The sequence below is a fragment of the Talpa occidentalis genome, unplaced genomic scaffold, assembly GCF_014898055.3.
Source record: "Talpa occidentalis isolate TD23 unplaced genomic scaffold, MPIMG_talOcc4v2.1 talOcc4.9, whole genome shotgun sequence".
Taxonomy (NCBI): Eukaryota; Metazoa; Chordata; class Mammalia; order Eulipotyphla; family Talpidae; genus Talpa; species Talpa occidentalis.
In genome coordinates this window covers 6239922-6256566 of record NW_023605305.1, presented here as the reverse complement: position 1 = coordinate 6256566, position 16645 = coordinate 6239922, and the positions used below count along the sequence as shown (strand labels likewise).

At 55.5% G+C, this 16645-nt stretch overlaps 1 protein-coding gene across 1 annotated transcript in view; it reads right to left on the bottom strand.

Annotated features, from left to right (window-relative positions):
- Positions 1-4128: 4128 nt before the first annotated feature.
- Positions 4129-16645, bottom strand: part of TNFRSF8 (TNF receptor superfamily member 8) — a 31404-nt gene continuing 18887 nt past the window's right edge. The window contains exons 10-13 of the mRNA XM_037499655.2: positions 15454-15479; positions 14897-14919; positions 13765-14195; positions 4129-10370 (exon numbers count right to left, since the gene is read on the bottom strand). Of these exons, the coding sequence (XP_037355552.1) occupies positions 10120-10370; positions 13765-14195; positions 14897-14919; positions 15454-15479 (731 nt within the window). The 3' untranslated portion in view covers positions 4129-10119. The remainder of the gene's footprint in view (positions 10371-13764; positions 14196-14896; positions 14920-15453; positions 15480-16645) is intronic.

The following is a 16645-nucleotide window of genomic DNA, read 5'->3' as shown; positions in this document are numbered from 1 at the left end:
GGAGAAATCAACTCTGCCATCACCTAGACTCAAGTCCTGGCTCAGCTCATTCATCAGCACGTGACCTTGACCTTGGACTGATCACTTCATTCTGAGCCTCCATTTCCTCATCTATACGGTGGGGGAAAATAATTCCCCTTTGCAAGGATACTGTAAGGGTCAGAGTTTGGGAGGCCACCGCACCACACACATAGTAGATGCTCAATTCATACAGACTCCAAACCTGATGATGGTCACATGTTCTGCCTCCCAGAATGGAGCCCTGGCTCCGCCAGGGTGCAGGGGAAGGTTTCCCAGAGTAATTTCCCCAAGTGCTCACCCTCCCTCTTCCCCTTAACATTCAAAGGAAACTCCCCTGGGGTCCCAATTCCCCTGCAGTTCTCTCTCCCAAGGGCTGTTACAACTTCCCAACAACCACCTGGCTCAGCCCTTCCACTCTGCCTCCCAGCGCCTGCAGAATCACTTCTACCTGTGAACCTGTCTCTACCTTCTCACCCCTTTCTTCCTCAGACACCTGGCGAAGCCCAGGGGAGTGGGACCATCTCCACCCCAGACTCACCAACACTCTCGTCTTTGACACCCCAATCACAAACGCTCTCTCCTCTGTGTGGCCCTGAATTTCTCCACCCTCCAACACTTTTGAGTGACACATGCCAAATCCACAGGCCCTGGTTGCACACCTGGCCCACACCGGGGTCCCTCCCACCTCTTTGGGGTCGTTTCCAGCACTAAGGCAAGCACGTATGCTCTTAAACCTCGCTCCCCACAAGGGCAGGGCCAGCGGCCAGCAGTGCCCAGAGTCTGCGCTCACCAAAGATTTATTTAACAAACTGGTGAATGAGCTTAGCCCTGCAAGCTGGAAAGACGCTCTTATTCACCCCATTTTACAGAGGAGGTGAGGCCCACACTCTGAGTCAAATGCCAGGCAATGGGTGCCAGGGCCCCTGCTCACCTCATCACAGCCCTTGGCCTGTGACCTCACCCCCAGCCGTGGCTTGACTCCAGACCTGACTCCTCCCATCCCCTCCAGCCCCACTGGGTTCCCCAGAAGTGCCTGACTCACAGTGCAGGTGCTCTGTGCAGATCTGCTGCCTGAGTGAGTTACTGAATGAAGGAATCAATGAATTCATCTTTTCAGACTTTTTTTGGAGGCTTCTGGAATTCAACCTCCAGTTCCCCCCTCACAGACAGACCTGCAGAAACTCAAGGATAGACATATGCTGGTCCTGCAGGCTCTCTGGAGGAGGAGAGAGTAGAAGATGGAGGTTGGGGGTTGGGGGTTGGGCACAGGTGTCAAGGTGACTGCGGGACACAGCTGAGTTTCAGAGGAGGTTTGAATCTGGGAGGGCTGGATGGACAGACTTATGCCACCAGGTCCTAGGGAGCCATGGAAGGCTGTCAGAGTGTGGTCTGGTCAGTGCTGGGCTTTGGAAAGGCAAGGTGGGTGGAAGCCACGGGGCACCCTACTTTCCCTGGGCCTGGCGGATGCTGGTCAGAGTTCTGCAGGCTGTGGGACTGAGTGGGATCCAGTGGTGTCCCCAGCCTAAGCCACAGCAGAGCAGTGTGGCTAAGTGGTGGGCACTGGGACTCTGCCCAGATGGCCTGGGTGTGCGGCCTGACTTAACTGGGTGTGCGGCCTGACTTAACTATTAAACTGCCCTTAACAGCTGTGTGATCCTGGGTCAGAGACTTAACTACTCTGTGCCTGGGTTTCTTCACCCGTGACACAGATAACAATAGCAACCACTTCCTAGGGCACTGTGAGATTTAACTGAGATAGCACAAAAAGCCTCATTAATCAAGAGCTCTTACTGTCTTTCTAACCAAAGAGTGACTTCCTGGCAGCAGGGACAGAGCCTCTCACGTCTTTCGTCAGAGCCCAGCTCAACGGACCCAGAGCGGCCCTCGGGAAGCTTCTAGTGATTACACCAGGCCCAGCGGCCCTGGGCCCACCTGGAGAGGACCCCAGAGTCCACAGGGGCGCTTTGGCCTGAGATGAGGCACCCTCCTCCACACCTGCCAAAGCTGTGGGTATTTCCTGAGTGAAGTGTCATCGCGGTGAAAAACAACGTGCCCGCGGCTGACTGTTCTCGCATGATCTGCCCGCAGCTCTCTGCGGCTTCCTGACCAGGCTACCCAGTTCTCTGCAGCCTGGGGGAGGAGGGGAAGGGTAAGAGGGCTGAGGGGCATCCTGCTCTGGAGGTGCCAGTCCCTGCCCCCCTTCTCCAGAGAGGCCTCTTGCAGTTTCCCCATCTTGAAAACTAGGGCTTGAAATGGATTGTCTGGAAAGCCTCAAATGTCTCGCATCAGACAGATGTGGGCTTGAATGCTGGGCCTGCCGCATTCTGGCTGCCCGGGTCCCTGAATGCACCTGTCGGCCCCTTGGGTCAGAGCCCCCTCTCTGGAGATAGACAGACTGGGGTTCAGACTCCAGCTATGTGGCCTTGGACAGGTATTTAGCTTTCTTCAGCCACACACTGGGAACAAACACAGGCAATATGGGAAGGTGAGCTGAGGCACCAGGTGAAGCTTTAAGCGCGGCCGTGCCTGGCACACAGTAAGAGCTCAGAATTCCTTGACACTCCTCCTGCCTTGGGGTGGGGTCTACATCCCCCCACCCTTGGGTGACATCTTCATCAGTAGATGTGATGAAAGTGTACTGAAGCCATTTCTGAGTCCAGTTTTTAAGAACCCAGCAGGTACCACTTCCCAGCCCGACCGCCATATTGGGAGGAAGGTCAGGTGCTCCATGGAAATGAATAAAGAGCCAGCACTGAACGGCCAGCCCCTCAATACACTCTCCGGTGCCAGTGGGCAGGCACCGTGCCAGGCCCCTGCGAGCAGAGAAGAGCCGTGCCCGACATGGCCAGGCCAGCAGCTTTGTGAGCAGAAGAAATGACTGGTGTTTGAAGACAGTACATGTTGCTTGTTTTTTGTTTTTTTTAATCAAGGTACCAGCACTGAGCGCACGCTACAGTTCCAAAAATGGCGTCTTCTCCCCACGCCCAGCACCAAGTGTCCAGCCCCCACCCTCACCCCCAGCCAGCCCCCCCTCCCCATTCCCGCCCCAACCTTCCTTTTGGCAACCACTATTCCATTGTCAGAGCCTAAAGGTTTGCTTTTGTTTCATTTTCATTCCACAAATGCATGAAATCATAGTGTTTGTCTTTCCCTTTTAGACTTATTTAACTGAGCAGGTCCACCCGGGTGGGGCAAGTAACAAGTTTTCCTTTTTGAAGACGAAGCAGTACTCCATAGTGTTTATAGACCACATCTTTTCGATCGATTTCTCCATCATGGGGCACCGGGGCTGTATCCGCAGTTTGACTAGAATGAAGACACTGAGTTTTGAAGTGGCTCATTGACCCACCTGAGCGGTCCAGGTGGGCCACCAGACATTCGACACTTTTGAAAAATGAGATAAACAAGCTCATCTGTAATTATGGCCCTGCCAGGAGAAGTGGTGAGGTGCAAAAGGTGCTTTGGGTTTCAGTGGTTTCCTTACAAGGTCTCTGTCCCCTCGGCTGGACCCAGCTATAATTCACAGAGCCCAGTGAAAAGTGAACATGTTGACCCCTGTTCAAAAATTATTAATAGTTTTTAAGACAGCGATGCCAGCGCATTAAGCCAAGTGTGGCCGCGTGCCCGTGAGTGTGTAGAAGGCCTGGCCCTCCAATCTTCCACTCCGATCGCACAGCCACTTGGCTCTTGCAAAGCAACCAATCACAGCTCCCCTTAATTTGCCAGGATTTTAGGGAAACCATTTTACATCTATGAGACTCAGTTTTCCCACCCGTGAGAAGGGAAGTCTTGTTCTTGACCTGCCTTGCCCTGGGAGGTGCAGAGAGTGGGCTGCAAGGAGTTACTGAGAATGACAAAGGTGATTCTTTTTTTTTTTTTTTTAAATATTTTGTTCTTTTTTTTTTTTTATTTTTTATAGAGGCATGTTTTATTTATTTATTTATTTGTTTGTTTGTTTTGTTTATACATGCACTGGGTACAGTCAGAAGCACGGGAGGGTGAGAGAATTCACCAGAGCCAGAGCGGGGAGCAGAGCAGGCAGAAGGACCGAAGTACACTGCTGAGGGGAGCAGCGGGCGGCAGGAGAGGTCTGCGCGCCATGTGGGACCCTCCTCCGGTGGCCGGGGAGCAGCCGGGGATAGAACCCACGCCTCAGAGGCCGCGGACAGCTTCGCAACCCAGCGCTCAACCGCTGCGCCACCGGGGAGGCCCGACAAAGGTGATTCTATTGCCAGGCACTTCCCTGGCTTCTCTCGTCTGCCCGGCCTCCCAGCCCCGAGCCTCCCCTGACCTCAGCGTCAGACCACTGTCCAGGAAACTGCTTCCAGGTCCGAGGCCCTGGCTGGGTTGGCTCTGGACCAAGTTAGGTAGCCACACCCCACCTGCCGCTGAACCCTGAGAGGTTACCCCACTTATTGCAAATGCCAGTGCCGTCCATGAAAGAAGGGATGCAATTGACCCCCTTCCTCCCTCCTAGCTACGGTGGCTGGAGGCAAAAGGAAACTTCAGAGGGGCACAGAGCCAGAAGATAACTGTGATGCAAACACAGCCATGGCGCAGGGGCAGCCTGCCAAGGTGGGGGCAGCGGGTGGTCCCCTTAGGGGAAGAGGGAGGATCTGGAACTCCAGCTCTGGCACGTCCTGGCTGTGTGACGGCCACTGGGTCTCATCACCTCTTGGAGCCTGGATTTGGAAGGGGAAGTGCTGATACTCAGCCTAACCCCCTTCCAGTTATTATGATGCAGCCCAAATGCATAAGGAATGTGGGGAGACTGGGGCAAACTCCTTTACATCACTCACCCACAGAGACTCTGCCTAGCACCAGACCAAACACTTTACCCACACCACCACCCCCGAGCCTCGCAAGCACCTTGCAAGGCAAATATTATGTCTGTTTCATAGATCAGGAAATCTTGAAAGCTCTTAGGACCACGCAGGAGACCATGTGCCCGGCAACCACCTGAGCAGGAGAGGGAAGCCAGGTTGGCCAGCAGCGAGTCTCCAAGGCTCACATTCCTTCCCCAACAGCGAGCAGGAGATGAAAGTTCATGAGATGGCCCGAGGCCAGGGGCAGAGGTCAACGTGGCAAGTGGGGGTCCTGCTCCTAAGACAACCCACGCCCCACACAGAACACAAAGGCCCCCACAGCCTCCCCAGGACTTTTGGTTGGGCTTTTACTGTCTTGGGAGACACCCCAAGAAAGGGGAAGCTAGGCAGACAGGCTCCTAGCCTACCGTGGTGACATCAGCGTGGACGGGAGCTGAGAGGCTAACCGGGAATGCCTTCGCCAGCCTTTCTGAGAAACGCATCCGCTGCTTCCTGACCCCGGCTAGCGCTGCCTCCTTCCCGGCGTCTTTGCTGCCCCTGGTTTGGCTTCGCTGGGATAATACCAGGATGTTTATTGTTCTAATAGCAGAGAAGAAAGATCAACTCACACTGCTGTTCTTAAGATAAAAATCAAAGTGCCTCGCGGTGCCCCCTGGGCCTCCCTGGTCTGGCCTGCTGCCATCTCCTCCTCTCTGCCCTGCAGGCACATGGGTTGAGCTTCTAAAATCTCAAGGCCAGATGCTTTCCCACCTCTGGACCTTTGATTTGGGGGATCCCCTGCCATCCCAGGATGCTCTGCCCTCAGGTCCCCACTTCATCCATTTGTCATGTCACCTCCTCAGAGAAGCCTCCCCGGACCACCCAGCTAGAAACCACCTTCTGCTGCAGCAGAGGGTCAGGGCTGCCCCTCTCATCTGCTGGACACAGGACCAGAGGGCATCTGAGAACAGGCACATGCCGCAGCCATTGCCGGGCCTGCTCGTCACAGGGGCTTGGGGAGGAATGTGAGGAGGAAGGGCCTGAGAGGCACCCACAGGCTGGTGGGCTCCGAGACCCTGAGTGGGATTGTTAGGCGGAAAAGGCTGTCCTAAAGCTCATTCCATACAGGCTTTGTGGACTCCACCCCCACTCCAGACCAAAGCCAAAGACACTGGGAATTCCAAATCCCATCACCACCAAAGGGAAGGTGGCTGGGACCTGAGGGTGGGGTTAAGCAGCCAGACACGTGGGCTTTGGGGGGGTCCCCCATTTTGGCTCTCCGCCAGCTCGCAGCATCCGGCCAGCTCTGAAAGTGCCTTTGGGTTTCCAGGTTGGCGGATTGGGTAGGACGCATTAAAGACTTTATTTCCCTATTTTCTCCCTGCATTGTACATTTCCTTAATTCCCTTTCCCTTGTAAATAAACCTTTTATAACCTTGTGTGTGTGCCTGTAGTGGAGTATTCATAAGTCCCTTCTAAGCGCGCAGGTGAGGACCCACAGCCAGGCAACCCGTTTTATATGGGGGTTGCTCCATAACAGGATGCGCCTGCCAAGGACCCTGGGGTGTCACAAGTGCTAAGCTACAGATATATGAAGAACAAAAGGTGAATCCTTTGACCAGGACTTGAGGGGCTCTCCAGGACACCCCACAGATTCAGAAGGGGCCTGCCAACTGTGGGGGCTCCCATCACTTGGCCCCAAGGCTGCCAGGTCCCTGGAGAGCATGAGCCTAGGTGGAGGCTGGGTGGGCCGGAGGGGGCCACCACCAACTATTTAGTTTTCCTGGGAAAAGGATTTTCTAAGGCCTTTACCTATTTTTTTTTTATCTTTAGTGAGTTTTATTATTGTTTTAAATTATTTACAGACAGTGCTACCTTTTATTTCCTGCAGCTGAGATGGATTGCCCCACCTTCAATATAACACTGATGGGTAATTCAATTAATTAAATGCTAGTTCTGATTTAAATCCAAGTTAACAGTTAGCATATGACGATCCATCATGCTGACACACTGGTTATCACCAAATAGCTCCCTTTTCTCTTTGGTAATGCTCACCCAGTGTTTTCTGAAATGTAGCTTTCATGACCTCAGAATTGTGAGCTTGAGGTGATTACCTGGATTTTGCTCTGAAAAGAAATAACATTCTATATTATTTGAGAGACACCTATGGAATCATTTTATGAAGCTCACCTATTTTTAAGTGCGAGGTGGCTAAAACCCATCTAGTAAGGGTTTTAAGAGAACTGGCTGCCAGGTTGCAAGACCACAGCTGTGAGGTGGCATCTACGGGGCCCCTACAACCCTGTCAGAATCGGACACCCCTATATCACAGACCAGGGAGCCAAGCATTGGGGAGATCAAGACTCACAAGCAAGAACAGCCACTGGTAAGTGGCAGGACTGGGAGACAAACCCCAGCTGACCCCATCTGCACGCTGCGACTAGGCTGGTGAAGCAGAAAGTTACCCAAGTCTGCTGCTTGGGGGAGTCTGCTCCTTAGATTCTGCTGTTTGCAGAAGTTGCTGGGTGCACGGCACTGCTGCTCACAGGGGCAGCCATGGCTACCTTGACCCCCTTCCCGAACAATAAAGAATGCTTATGTTATGATGGATGGGACAGCAAGTTTCCTCATTCAAACTGAATAAAGCCCTGCCATTTTCACTCTGGGCTGCTCAGCCTGTTGGGAGCGATCCCACTGAGCCCGCCGGCGAGACAAGTAAATCTCTCTCCCCACCTCTCCGACTGCCGTCTGATTTCTCTGGGAAACTGCCATAACACGGGTGCTTAGCCAAGCAAATGTGACCCGCAAGTCCCTGCCCTGCAAGCCCTGCCCCCGGCACGGGGTGCCATCCAGAGCAGGGCTGAGGCAGGAGTGCAGGAGCCCCAGCAGGCTGGGCAAGCTTCTCCTCAGAACCCGCTGACCCTCATCACATCCCGCCTTGGCGGCTAGTCAGTGGCATCCACATGGCGGCGCTGGGCCCCTGGGCCCTGCCTGGCATCTGGCCCTTCCTCATCCATTCTGGCCACACACATGGCCCCCTGCCAAACTTCCTTGCCGACCACACATTAGAGGCCTGGGAGGATCAAGGTGCGGGTCGGGGAAGACGACACCCCAAACCCTGCAGCTGGAGAGCTGGCCCTCGGCTCTGCTGGGGTTTCATTTCTGTTCAGTCCAACACATCAGGTGCCGGCGACAAGGCAGCGCCCTGGGGCTCTAGAATCTCACTCTTGGGGTTTCCTCTTGTTCCACTTTAGGAACTGACCCTGGCCTTAGGGATTCCAAGAAACTAGAACCATTTACAACCTACAACCTGGTTTTTCTTTGAATACAGTAGCTTCTGTAGGGCTTACTGTCACTCCCTGAACACAATGGATCAGGAAGGGGGGGCAGCGGGGAGAGGCAGGGGCTGCTCGGCCCTGTCCAAGGGAAGAAGGCCTTTGTGCACATGCTCCCAGGGCGCCTTCCATCGAGAGTGGCTTTCTCTGAGTCTCCTCCAAGGGCCACCTCGCACCAGGGGAGGGAGCCAAGGAGAAAGGATTTACCTCCTGGGACCCTTCCAGCAGTGGGAAGGCCCCACTCCCACCCTGCTGGTTCTCACAGACTGGCCACCTGGGTGTCTCTCTGGGGCCCAAGAGGGAATCCCAGTCCAGGGGAACAGAGAATGCTCGACCCTTGAGATTCTCATTTTCAGGATGGTTTCTCACATTCTCACATTTCTCACATTCTCAGGATGGTTTCGATTCACCTTTGAGGTGCCTGATGGATTTTCAGAGGATCAAAGTTCTGTGAAGGGCTCTTGCACGAGGGAGGGAGTGCTTCCAGGTCACACTCCTTGGGTCAAGGCCATCAGAGGTCCCCGCTCAGGGGGTGTGTCCACAGGTGCCTGGGGGTGCAAAGGTGCCCACAACTCCTGCACTGGCCTTCTGGTGACTGCGGTCCCTCCACGGAAACTTCTCTAGCTTCTTGTGGAACTGCCTCTCACAGAGTCCCAGACTTTCCCCAAAACATCTGAGCAGTTTCAGAAACTACCCTTGTGATTCTTGAGGTCGCCCCAACTTCCTCCAGACCGCCAGCTCCTGGTGAGTAAACAGGAGCTTTCCCAACCGGCTCGCAGTGGGTAATTCCAGGAGCCTCCAGGCACCCACCACGCAGGCTGGGGCTGCGGTGTCTGTCCTCTGCCAGACACCCCTTTCCAAGGCCACTTATGCTGACTCGAGTCTGAGGCCCTGGGGAGAGCGGCTCAGCAGACCCAGGCCCGGGCAGCTTCGCGCTCAGAGTGAGCCGCAGAAATCCGGAATCCAGATTCATGTTATCTCCTTTCGGACAGCACAGAAGCAGGTCAGACGAGTGGTGAAGCCACATTGCTTTCTGACATCCACATCCCAACCAAGAGTGCCAGGGGGCAGGGCTGCTGTCTGCAAGCCTGAGACATTCACGCAGTGCCCATGAGCAGACCGGGACCATGTAGGGTTCCATGGCTCCCCTTTTTCATGCAGTGAGGAAGCAAAGTGGGCCCTTCTCCGGACACCAGCAGGAGGGCAGAGTCTACCAGCCGGGGTAGGCTCTGCAGCTGTTGACCATCTGGATGGCTGGGTCCCCAAGCCTCCCACTGCAGGGACAGGTGGGACATTCTGAGATGAGCTGATCCAAAGTTCTCGGCCTACCAAGAGGGCCACAAACAGGGCAAGCCGGCAGCCCCAGGGGGTCCCTCTCAGCCAGCCGGGCATTCACATGGGCACAGAGTACAGCCTGCAACTGCAGCCAAGATGGAGCTGGTCCACCACGCCCATCCCTCAATTTCCCTTTTGACTCAGGGACAACCACAGGCGCTGGCTCGGTGCCCCCTGAAGGTCACGATTACAGTAGTTGGGGGTACAAAGCCCAATGGGTGTCACTTCTGAGGCCCTGGGGGAGGCGAGAGGCAAGGGCAGAGCGGTACAGGCCTCATGGCCTCTGCCTCGAGCGGGCCACGGCCTGGCAGTGTAAAGCGGATGCCCAGGGTTCTGGGGCTCCTTCAGGGCAACAGCAGAAAGCAGAGTGCCCGGCAGTCGTTGCTCCAACAAACATCGCCGTTTAGATCCAGCCCCTGGGTTGTCTGCTGCACAAGCCCGGCTCCCCGAAGGTCTGGGTTGGGGCGCAGCGGGGTGGGGGTGCAAACAGAGGCCATCTGCATCCTGCACGCACTGGATGATGGAAACTCAGTCCATGCCAGGTGGGCCTCTGTCCCCAGCTTGGTGCCAACAGCGCTGGCCTGGCCCCCAGGCACCCTCTCAGCCCCGGTGCAGGCCAGGCCTCATTTCCCAGAGGCGGTCGTGGGCCAGGGGTCCTCCTTCCCTTCCTCCTCTACTGAGAACATGACATCCCTGCAGCTCCCCGGCGGTGCTTCTGTCTCCTGCTCCGGATAGCGGGGGGCATGGTCCACTTCTAGATCCTCAAACTCGGGTTCCACAGGGCTCGCCGGCCCCACCAGGCTCCGGCCCTCAGGCACCTCAGTCTTCACAGTCCCCACAATCACTGTGTCGGCCTTCATGATGTAGATTTTCTCTGCAAGGCAAAAGGATGGGTGAGGAGACCTGGGCCCCGGCACACAGCAGCAAGGGGGCAGAGTAGGTGCCGGGTCAGCCATTCCTGCTGTGTGGCCTCAGGCAGATGACACAACCTCTTCGGTGCACAGTAACCACCAACCTGGCAGGAGACAAACCAGCCAGGAGCAGTGGGCTGAGGAGTTAAGGACTGGCCACTCGCTACTTATGGGAGATATTTGGAATTTTCTTGGCACTTCTGAGGGAATAGGGCAGGGAAGGATTGAACAGGGCTGGGGGAAGCAGACAATGGGGTGGAGAACACCAGGGCTAGAAACACAAGTGGAGCTCAGCCTGTGCTGGATGCTGTCCCAGGCGCTCTCTCCACCTCTCAGCACCTGGCTGATGGGACACAGCACTCTGCAAGGTGAAGACTTCATTATTTATCCCCACATCACAGACAGAGAACTTGGAGCCCAGGAGGTTAAATGACCTGCCCAAGGTCACCAGAGCATTAAGAGAAATCTCCAAAGAAATTCTCACCCCACCTGACTCCCCTTCAGGCATCTACCCTGGGTGCCTGAAGCAGAAACCAGTTTGCCCCAGTTTGCCTGGGAGGCTCTCCGTTTTAGTAGGGAAAGTCCCATATCCCAGGAATCTCTGCAGCCCAGACAGTTGGCCGCACCCTACAGAAACCTCAGTCCTGTTAAAGATCAAGGGCAGCTGGTGATTCAGTTTTTCTCAGGACAGTGTATTTTGGTGTTTATTGCTTGTTGTTGACCTCCCACCTGGGGCCCTCATGGCTTGGTCTGCCTAGCAGTAGGACTGCGGGAGCATAGGGCTGCCCAGCACATAGTAGGACTGCTGACGCATAGCGCTGCCTAGCACATAGTAGGACCACTGAAGCATAGCACCACCTAGCACATAGTAGGACCACAGGGGTATAGCTCTCAACTAACAACCAGCATATTTCTTGTGGTCCTGCCCATCTGCTGTGAGGGCTTCAGAGACTCAGGGGAGTTAAGTAGGTTGCCCCAGCGATAGGCCGTAGGAGCCTGGCCTTCTCCCAGGTCAGTGACCCAGCACCAGCCCTGCTTCTGGCGGCTGGAGCTCAGCTCAAGGCAGGGACCCAGCTGTTTCTGGAAGCTGAATGGGAAGATCATGAGGGAACAGATGCTGGGGTGGGGTGGAGTGGTGGGCTGGGGATCTCTGCCTCTCTGGGTTACAGAGAATCCCCCCAAAGATTCTTCATCCCTACTGCATAATGCCAATGCTTCCTTTTGGCTTTTAACATCTTCAAGAAAGAGAGAAGTATTCAAAATAGCAGTGAGCACAGGATGCTAAGAAAGGGGGACATGCTGTAGCCTGGGACACCCCAAAAGAGAAAGTAGGGCCTCACACACCACACAGCCTCCATCAAGGCCCTACCTTGAAAACCTGACCAAAGGATCGAAAATAGCGAGAGAGGAGGGGGTCTGGGGTGAGAGAATTGGGGCACAGGAGCAGGCGTGAGAGAAGGTGCAGGCTGGTCCAGGCAGAAGCCAACGTTGGGGGGCCAGGCTACCACCCCCACATTCCTGACCCCTCAGGCTCTGACCCATCATGGGGCTGACCCCTCCCCAGTTGGGAGAGGGAAAGTCTTCCAGAACCGCTTAGACTTCCCACCACACCCAGGACTCCAGAATCTAGGAAAGTTGTTTGGAGGGGTGGGGTGTGGTCTTGGAGGAAAGAGGCTCAGACCTAAGTGTGCCCCCCACCCCGGGACACTGGACAAGGCAGCTCGGGGCTCTGCTAGAGCGGTGCCAGGACAAGAAAAGGGCCACCGTGTCAGTGTCCCACTAGAACCTCCCTCTCACACCCATGCAAGGTTTACAGGCCAACTAGGGCGGGGCACTGGCCCCAATGCCTGGCACCTCCTTCACCCTGCCCCCCAACACTCCCTGAGCACCCCCCCCCCGAGTTCCAGGCACTGTATTCAGCATGGATACAAACGTTCAAATTAGGAGTTCTTAGGAAATTTTAAGGAGATGCCTTTGGTGGTATTTCCCAAAATGCATTCTTTTCCAATGAAACTTGCTGAAAGCTACAATTCCAGGAGTTTCGGTTTGACGCAAAAGACTCTGCCCAAAGAGGCCCATCCACCAATCCTGCCATGGAAACATGTAAGATGATTCCAAAGGCCTCGTTAGTATTGTCCCAGCTCTGCCTCACCTTCCAGAGAAGACAGGCATGAGGCCCTGCCTACAGGGAGCTCACAGCCAGGGTGGGGGGCTGGGGGTGCTGCAAAGTTCTAAGTGCTGAGGTCACTGGTGGGGGTGGCCTGGGATGGGGGAGGAGCAAAGCAGAGGGGCATGAAGCATAGACAGGAGCATGAAGAGGTCAGGGAAGGCTCCCTGGAGGAGGAGGCGAATAAGCAGGGCCCACAGGATACCAGGAACTTACTAGGTTCAAGGAGGGTGGGGTTGGCTGTGCCAGGTGAGGAAGCAGCTCTCACAGAGAAGTGCAGAAGGGTGAGGAGGTGCCCCAGACTCAGGGAACTGCCGCTGTGGGGGGGACCAGGAGGCAGATAAGACTGGGGGGGGAGGAGGCAGCTTTAATAATGCCCCGATAAGAATCCTGGAATTCAGCCAGGTGACAGGGACCCCCTGGAGGATTCCAAGCAGGGATGTGAGACAAACAGGGACTGCTGGGGAACACTCTTGCCATAGCAGGCTGGGAAGGGAGGAGAGGAGACATGGGGGGGCCAAAATGGCAGGCTGTCGGAGTTGGGGGGCATTTGCAACTCGGGAAGAGTAGGCCCCCTGCCTCTGCAGGGGCCCAGGTGGTATGGGCGAATCCAGGGTTTCTGACTCCCAAAGATACTGGGTCGGGTCGAGGTGCAACTGCGTAGAGACTGTGTGGTGGGGAGAGCCAGCTCACCGCCCTGAGCTGGACCTTCCTCAGTTAACACACAGCAGGTGTGACAATGAGGGGTGACATTTGCATGGATCCCCAAAGGCACCAGACATGTGGCAGGTCTTACTTATGGTTGCTGTGTCTTCCTCCTGTCCCCCTCAGGGGCTCTTTGTTGGGGTTGGGGGGGGTGTTTCACTTTATACTTTAATGATAGCAGGTGCTGGGCAAGAGTACCCCTTCCCCAAGGTCACCCCACCTCACCGGGATACCATCATGTGCATTCGCTCATGAATTTTCACAAGGGACCCCGGAGGTTGGCACTATAATTCCTATTTTGCAGAAATTTAAATTGGGGTGAAGAGACGGAGCCAGCTGCACTGGCCATGCAAGTGTGGTTACTCTTTCACCAAAAGTGGCTCCTGCTCCTGGCATGGAGCTGGGTCTTCTAGCCCGAGTCTCTGCACCCCCACCCCCGGCCCCTGGCCCCTGACCACACTGGAATCCCCAACAGGCCGACTCACCAATCCTGTTGTTGGTGTGCTCCGAGGCCGAGGCCGCCCTGGGCTCAGAAAGGTCCGTGGGGGATGGGGGGGTGCCACAGGGGCTGGCTTCCAGCAGCCGCTGGCTCTCCAGACAGTCCGCCCCCATGGCAGGGAAGGTCTCCGCCAGTGGGGAGTTTGTGAACCCCAGCTCTGCTGTGACTGGCTGTGCCACTGAAAATCTCCTCTCCAACTCCTGTGGACAGGGGAAATGGTGCTGCTGTGGGGAGGCCCAGCTTCCCCCAGTTCTGAATGGGGAACCCCCCGTTTCTTTTCCTCCACGGCCCCTGTGAGTCTGCCTCTGCTTTAAAGCAGCCGCCAGCTCCCGGGACATCTCTGCCAGGAGGGCCTGACGTCCCCACACGAGGCGTTCTGGGTGAGATCTGTTGGCTTTTACCTCAGCCGGGAACTCTCTCAGCCATTACTGCTTATTAACGCCTTAATTTGCACCACCAGCCTACCAGGTGTTTGATATTAGCACCCTCCCGTGTTGCAGATCAGCGGAATCTCAGGCACAGAGGAATCCAGGAACTTGGTCAAGGCAAGTCCTTGAACCCGGCACCTGGCTCTGGCATCCGCGCTTGAGAGCAGCGCCTGGAAGTGTGGGCTCAAGCCTCCCCCCCCACGCCAGCCCAAGCTCCTGGGACTGGAGAGTTCTATGATTTACAATGACGGATCCTAAAAACAGTTATGCTGTCTCAGAAAAACCGTTTAGTTTTTTACTTTCACATGTGCAAAAAAGTGGCCTGGGGAATGTGTTCTAATGTATTGGTCTCCAAAATGGAACAAGTTTGAGTCATTCAGGAAAGATGTCTACACAATCTGGAACAATCTGGAACAGATTGTGTATAATAATTTGAAGTTCAATGATTGCTACTACTAATGCTTTGGTCCACGGGCCAAGAAATACGTGATTATCTTACAGATCATTAAATACTCTTTTCAGGAAGTTTTCCAGTATTATGCCAGTTGTGTCTGACCCAAGCATATGTGAACATGATGCTGAGTAATCTGAAGGGAGCTGAGCTTCAGCGGTACCGCCGCAAGTCCCCCCACTACCCCCCAGCTCCTGCGCAGAACGAGCATGTCACAGAAGTGATGAAGATGTTCTCACAGGAGGCGCTTGGGCCCGCGGTTCTGGAGTCACACAAACCAGGGCCTGATCTCCTTCTGGAGCTTTTTTCCAACCGTGGGGCACCTTTCCTGCCTGGGCCTCAGTTTCCCATATATAAAATAGTTCCACGGTGTAAGCCTTAATGCCGTGAGGCCCACCCGAGGTGACTTGGAGAAAGCACGAGCTTTAAAAGAAAAGTGCTACTGGTTTGCTGTCCCTGCTGTGGGGACAAGCATCTTGGAGGAGTGGAGGAGAAAAGGGGAAGTAAACACGCCTTCCTCCTGACTGCGCCTGGTACACAAAGAGGCCAAAACCAAGTCCATGGTCTGGCAGGCCTTTCTGGAAGTCCCTGGCCTGATGAGCCAAGTGCAAGGCTGCTGTGGGTGGGGCATCCCAGCCAGGCTGGCTGAGCCCCTGCTGTGCTCAGCTCCCTGCACAGGGGGCTGGTGACCCCCAGCCTGAACTTCAACTGCTCAGTAGGTTGAAGAACCAGAAACTCTGTTAGGGAAGGGGCCAGGGCATGAGGCTGGGGTGGGGACAAGGGAGGGAATACTTACTGCATGTTTCTTCCCAGGCTTGGAATCTGCAAAAGGGAAAAGAGCAGCAACTTCACCAAGGAGGATCTGGCAGCTGAGCTCCTGCTCCACCCATATGAGGCCCATGCTCCCCCCATACACCCCCCCCCCCCCACAGGGTCAGCTGGAGAATAGAGGCTGAGTGTCAGGGTCGGCTCCCCATGATCACTTCTCCACCAGCAGTGGCAGCCAGAGGATGAGCCCCTGCCACTAAGTCTGTTAGCACCCTGACTTCCTCTCTAGGGGTCCCCACCAGACAGACAGACAGACAGACAGACACACACACACACACACACACACACACACACACACACACAGAGGTTCCAGAGAGGCCCCTCGAAGCCTCCAGGACCTGAAGAGTCCACAACTCCCCAGAGCAGCTGGCAAAACCCCGCGAGGGCCCCAGGATGACAGAGAGCAGACATGCCTGAGCCCAATCTACCCCGAGCCCTATCCCCAGGCCAGAATGATCCAGTTTTCTACCCCCAGTGCTTGACAGAGCCAAGCCACCACCCCCAGGGAGAACAACAGAGCCCCCCACTGCCTGCAGTCCTACCTTTGATGGGCTGGGGAAGGCATTCTTAGGGCATGACCTTAACCTTCTCGCCCCAGCCCTACCCTCCACTCCAGCTGTCCCGTCATATTAAATAGGGGCATGTCGTGGCCGAGCAGACATTGACAATTAACCATGACCCACTGGCTATCTGAAAAAGGGGGGCTGGTGCCCCAGGTTTCTGGCCTGTCCTCAGGCAAATCAACTCCCAGGCGCCCGCCATCCTCTGGGGATGCACAGCCTTTTACGATCCCTGAGGAGGCTGATCAGGAGGCTTGGAATAAGCTGCTATGAGGGGTGTACCCTGACGGAGGATACATTGCTGGTGGCACCTCCAAAACATTCTCTGATTTCAACAGCTCTGGAGGGGCCAGGTGCCAAGACTCCAGCTGAAACTCTCCCTGGAAGCCCACCCAGCTCAAGGACACAAACAAGAGCGGCAGACGGGAGGTGCCTGGGGACCCTCAGTCAGTGTGGGGGACACAGTGAGGGAGTGTCTGGCAGGGCCAAGGTCGGGCGTTGGTTGAACGCAGCCGTGTAAGGAAGACAAGGCCAATTCTAGACTCAGCACGAGCCGAGTTCACTTCTTTGATGATTGATAACTGCCTTCCCGGGGGAGCG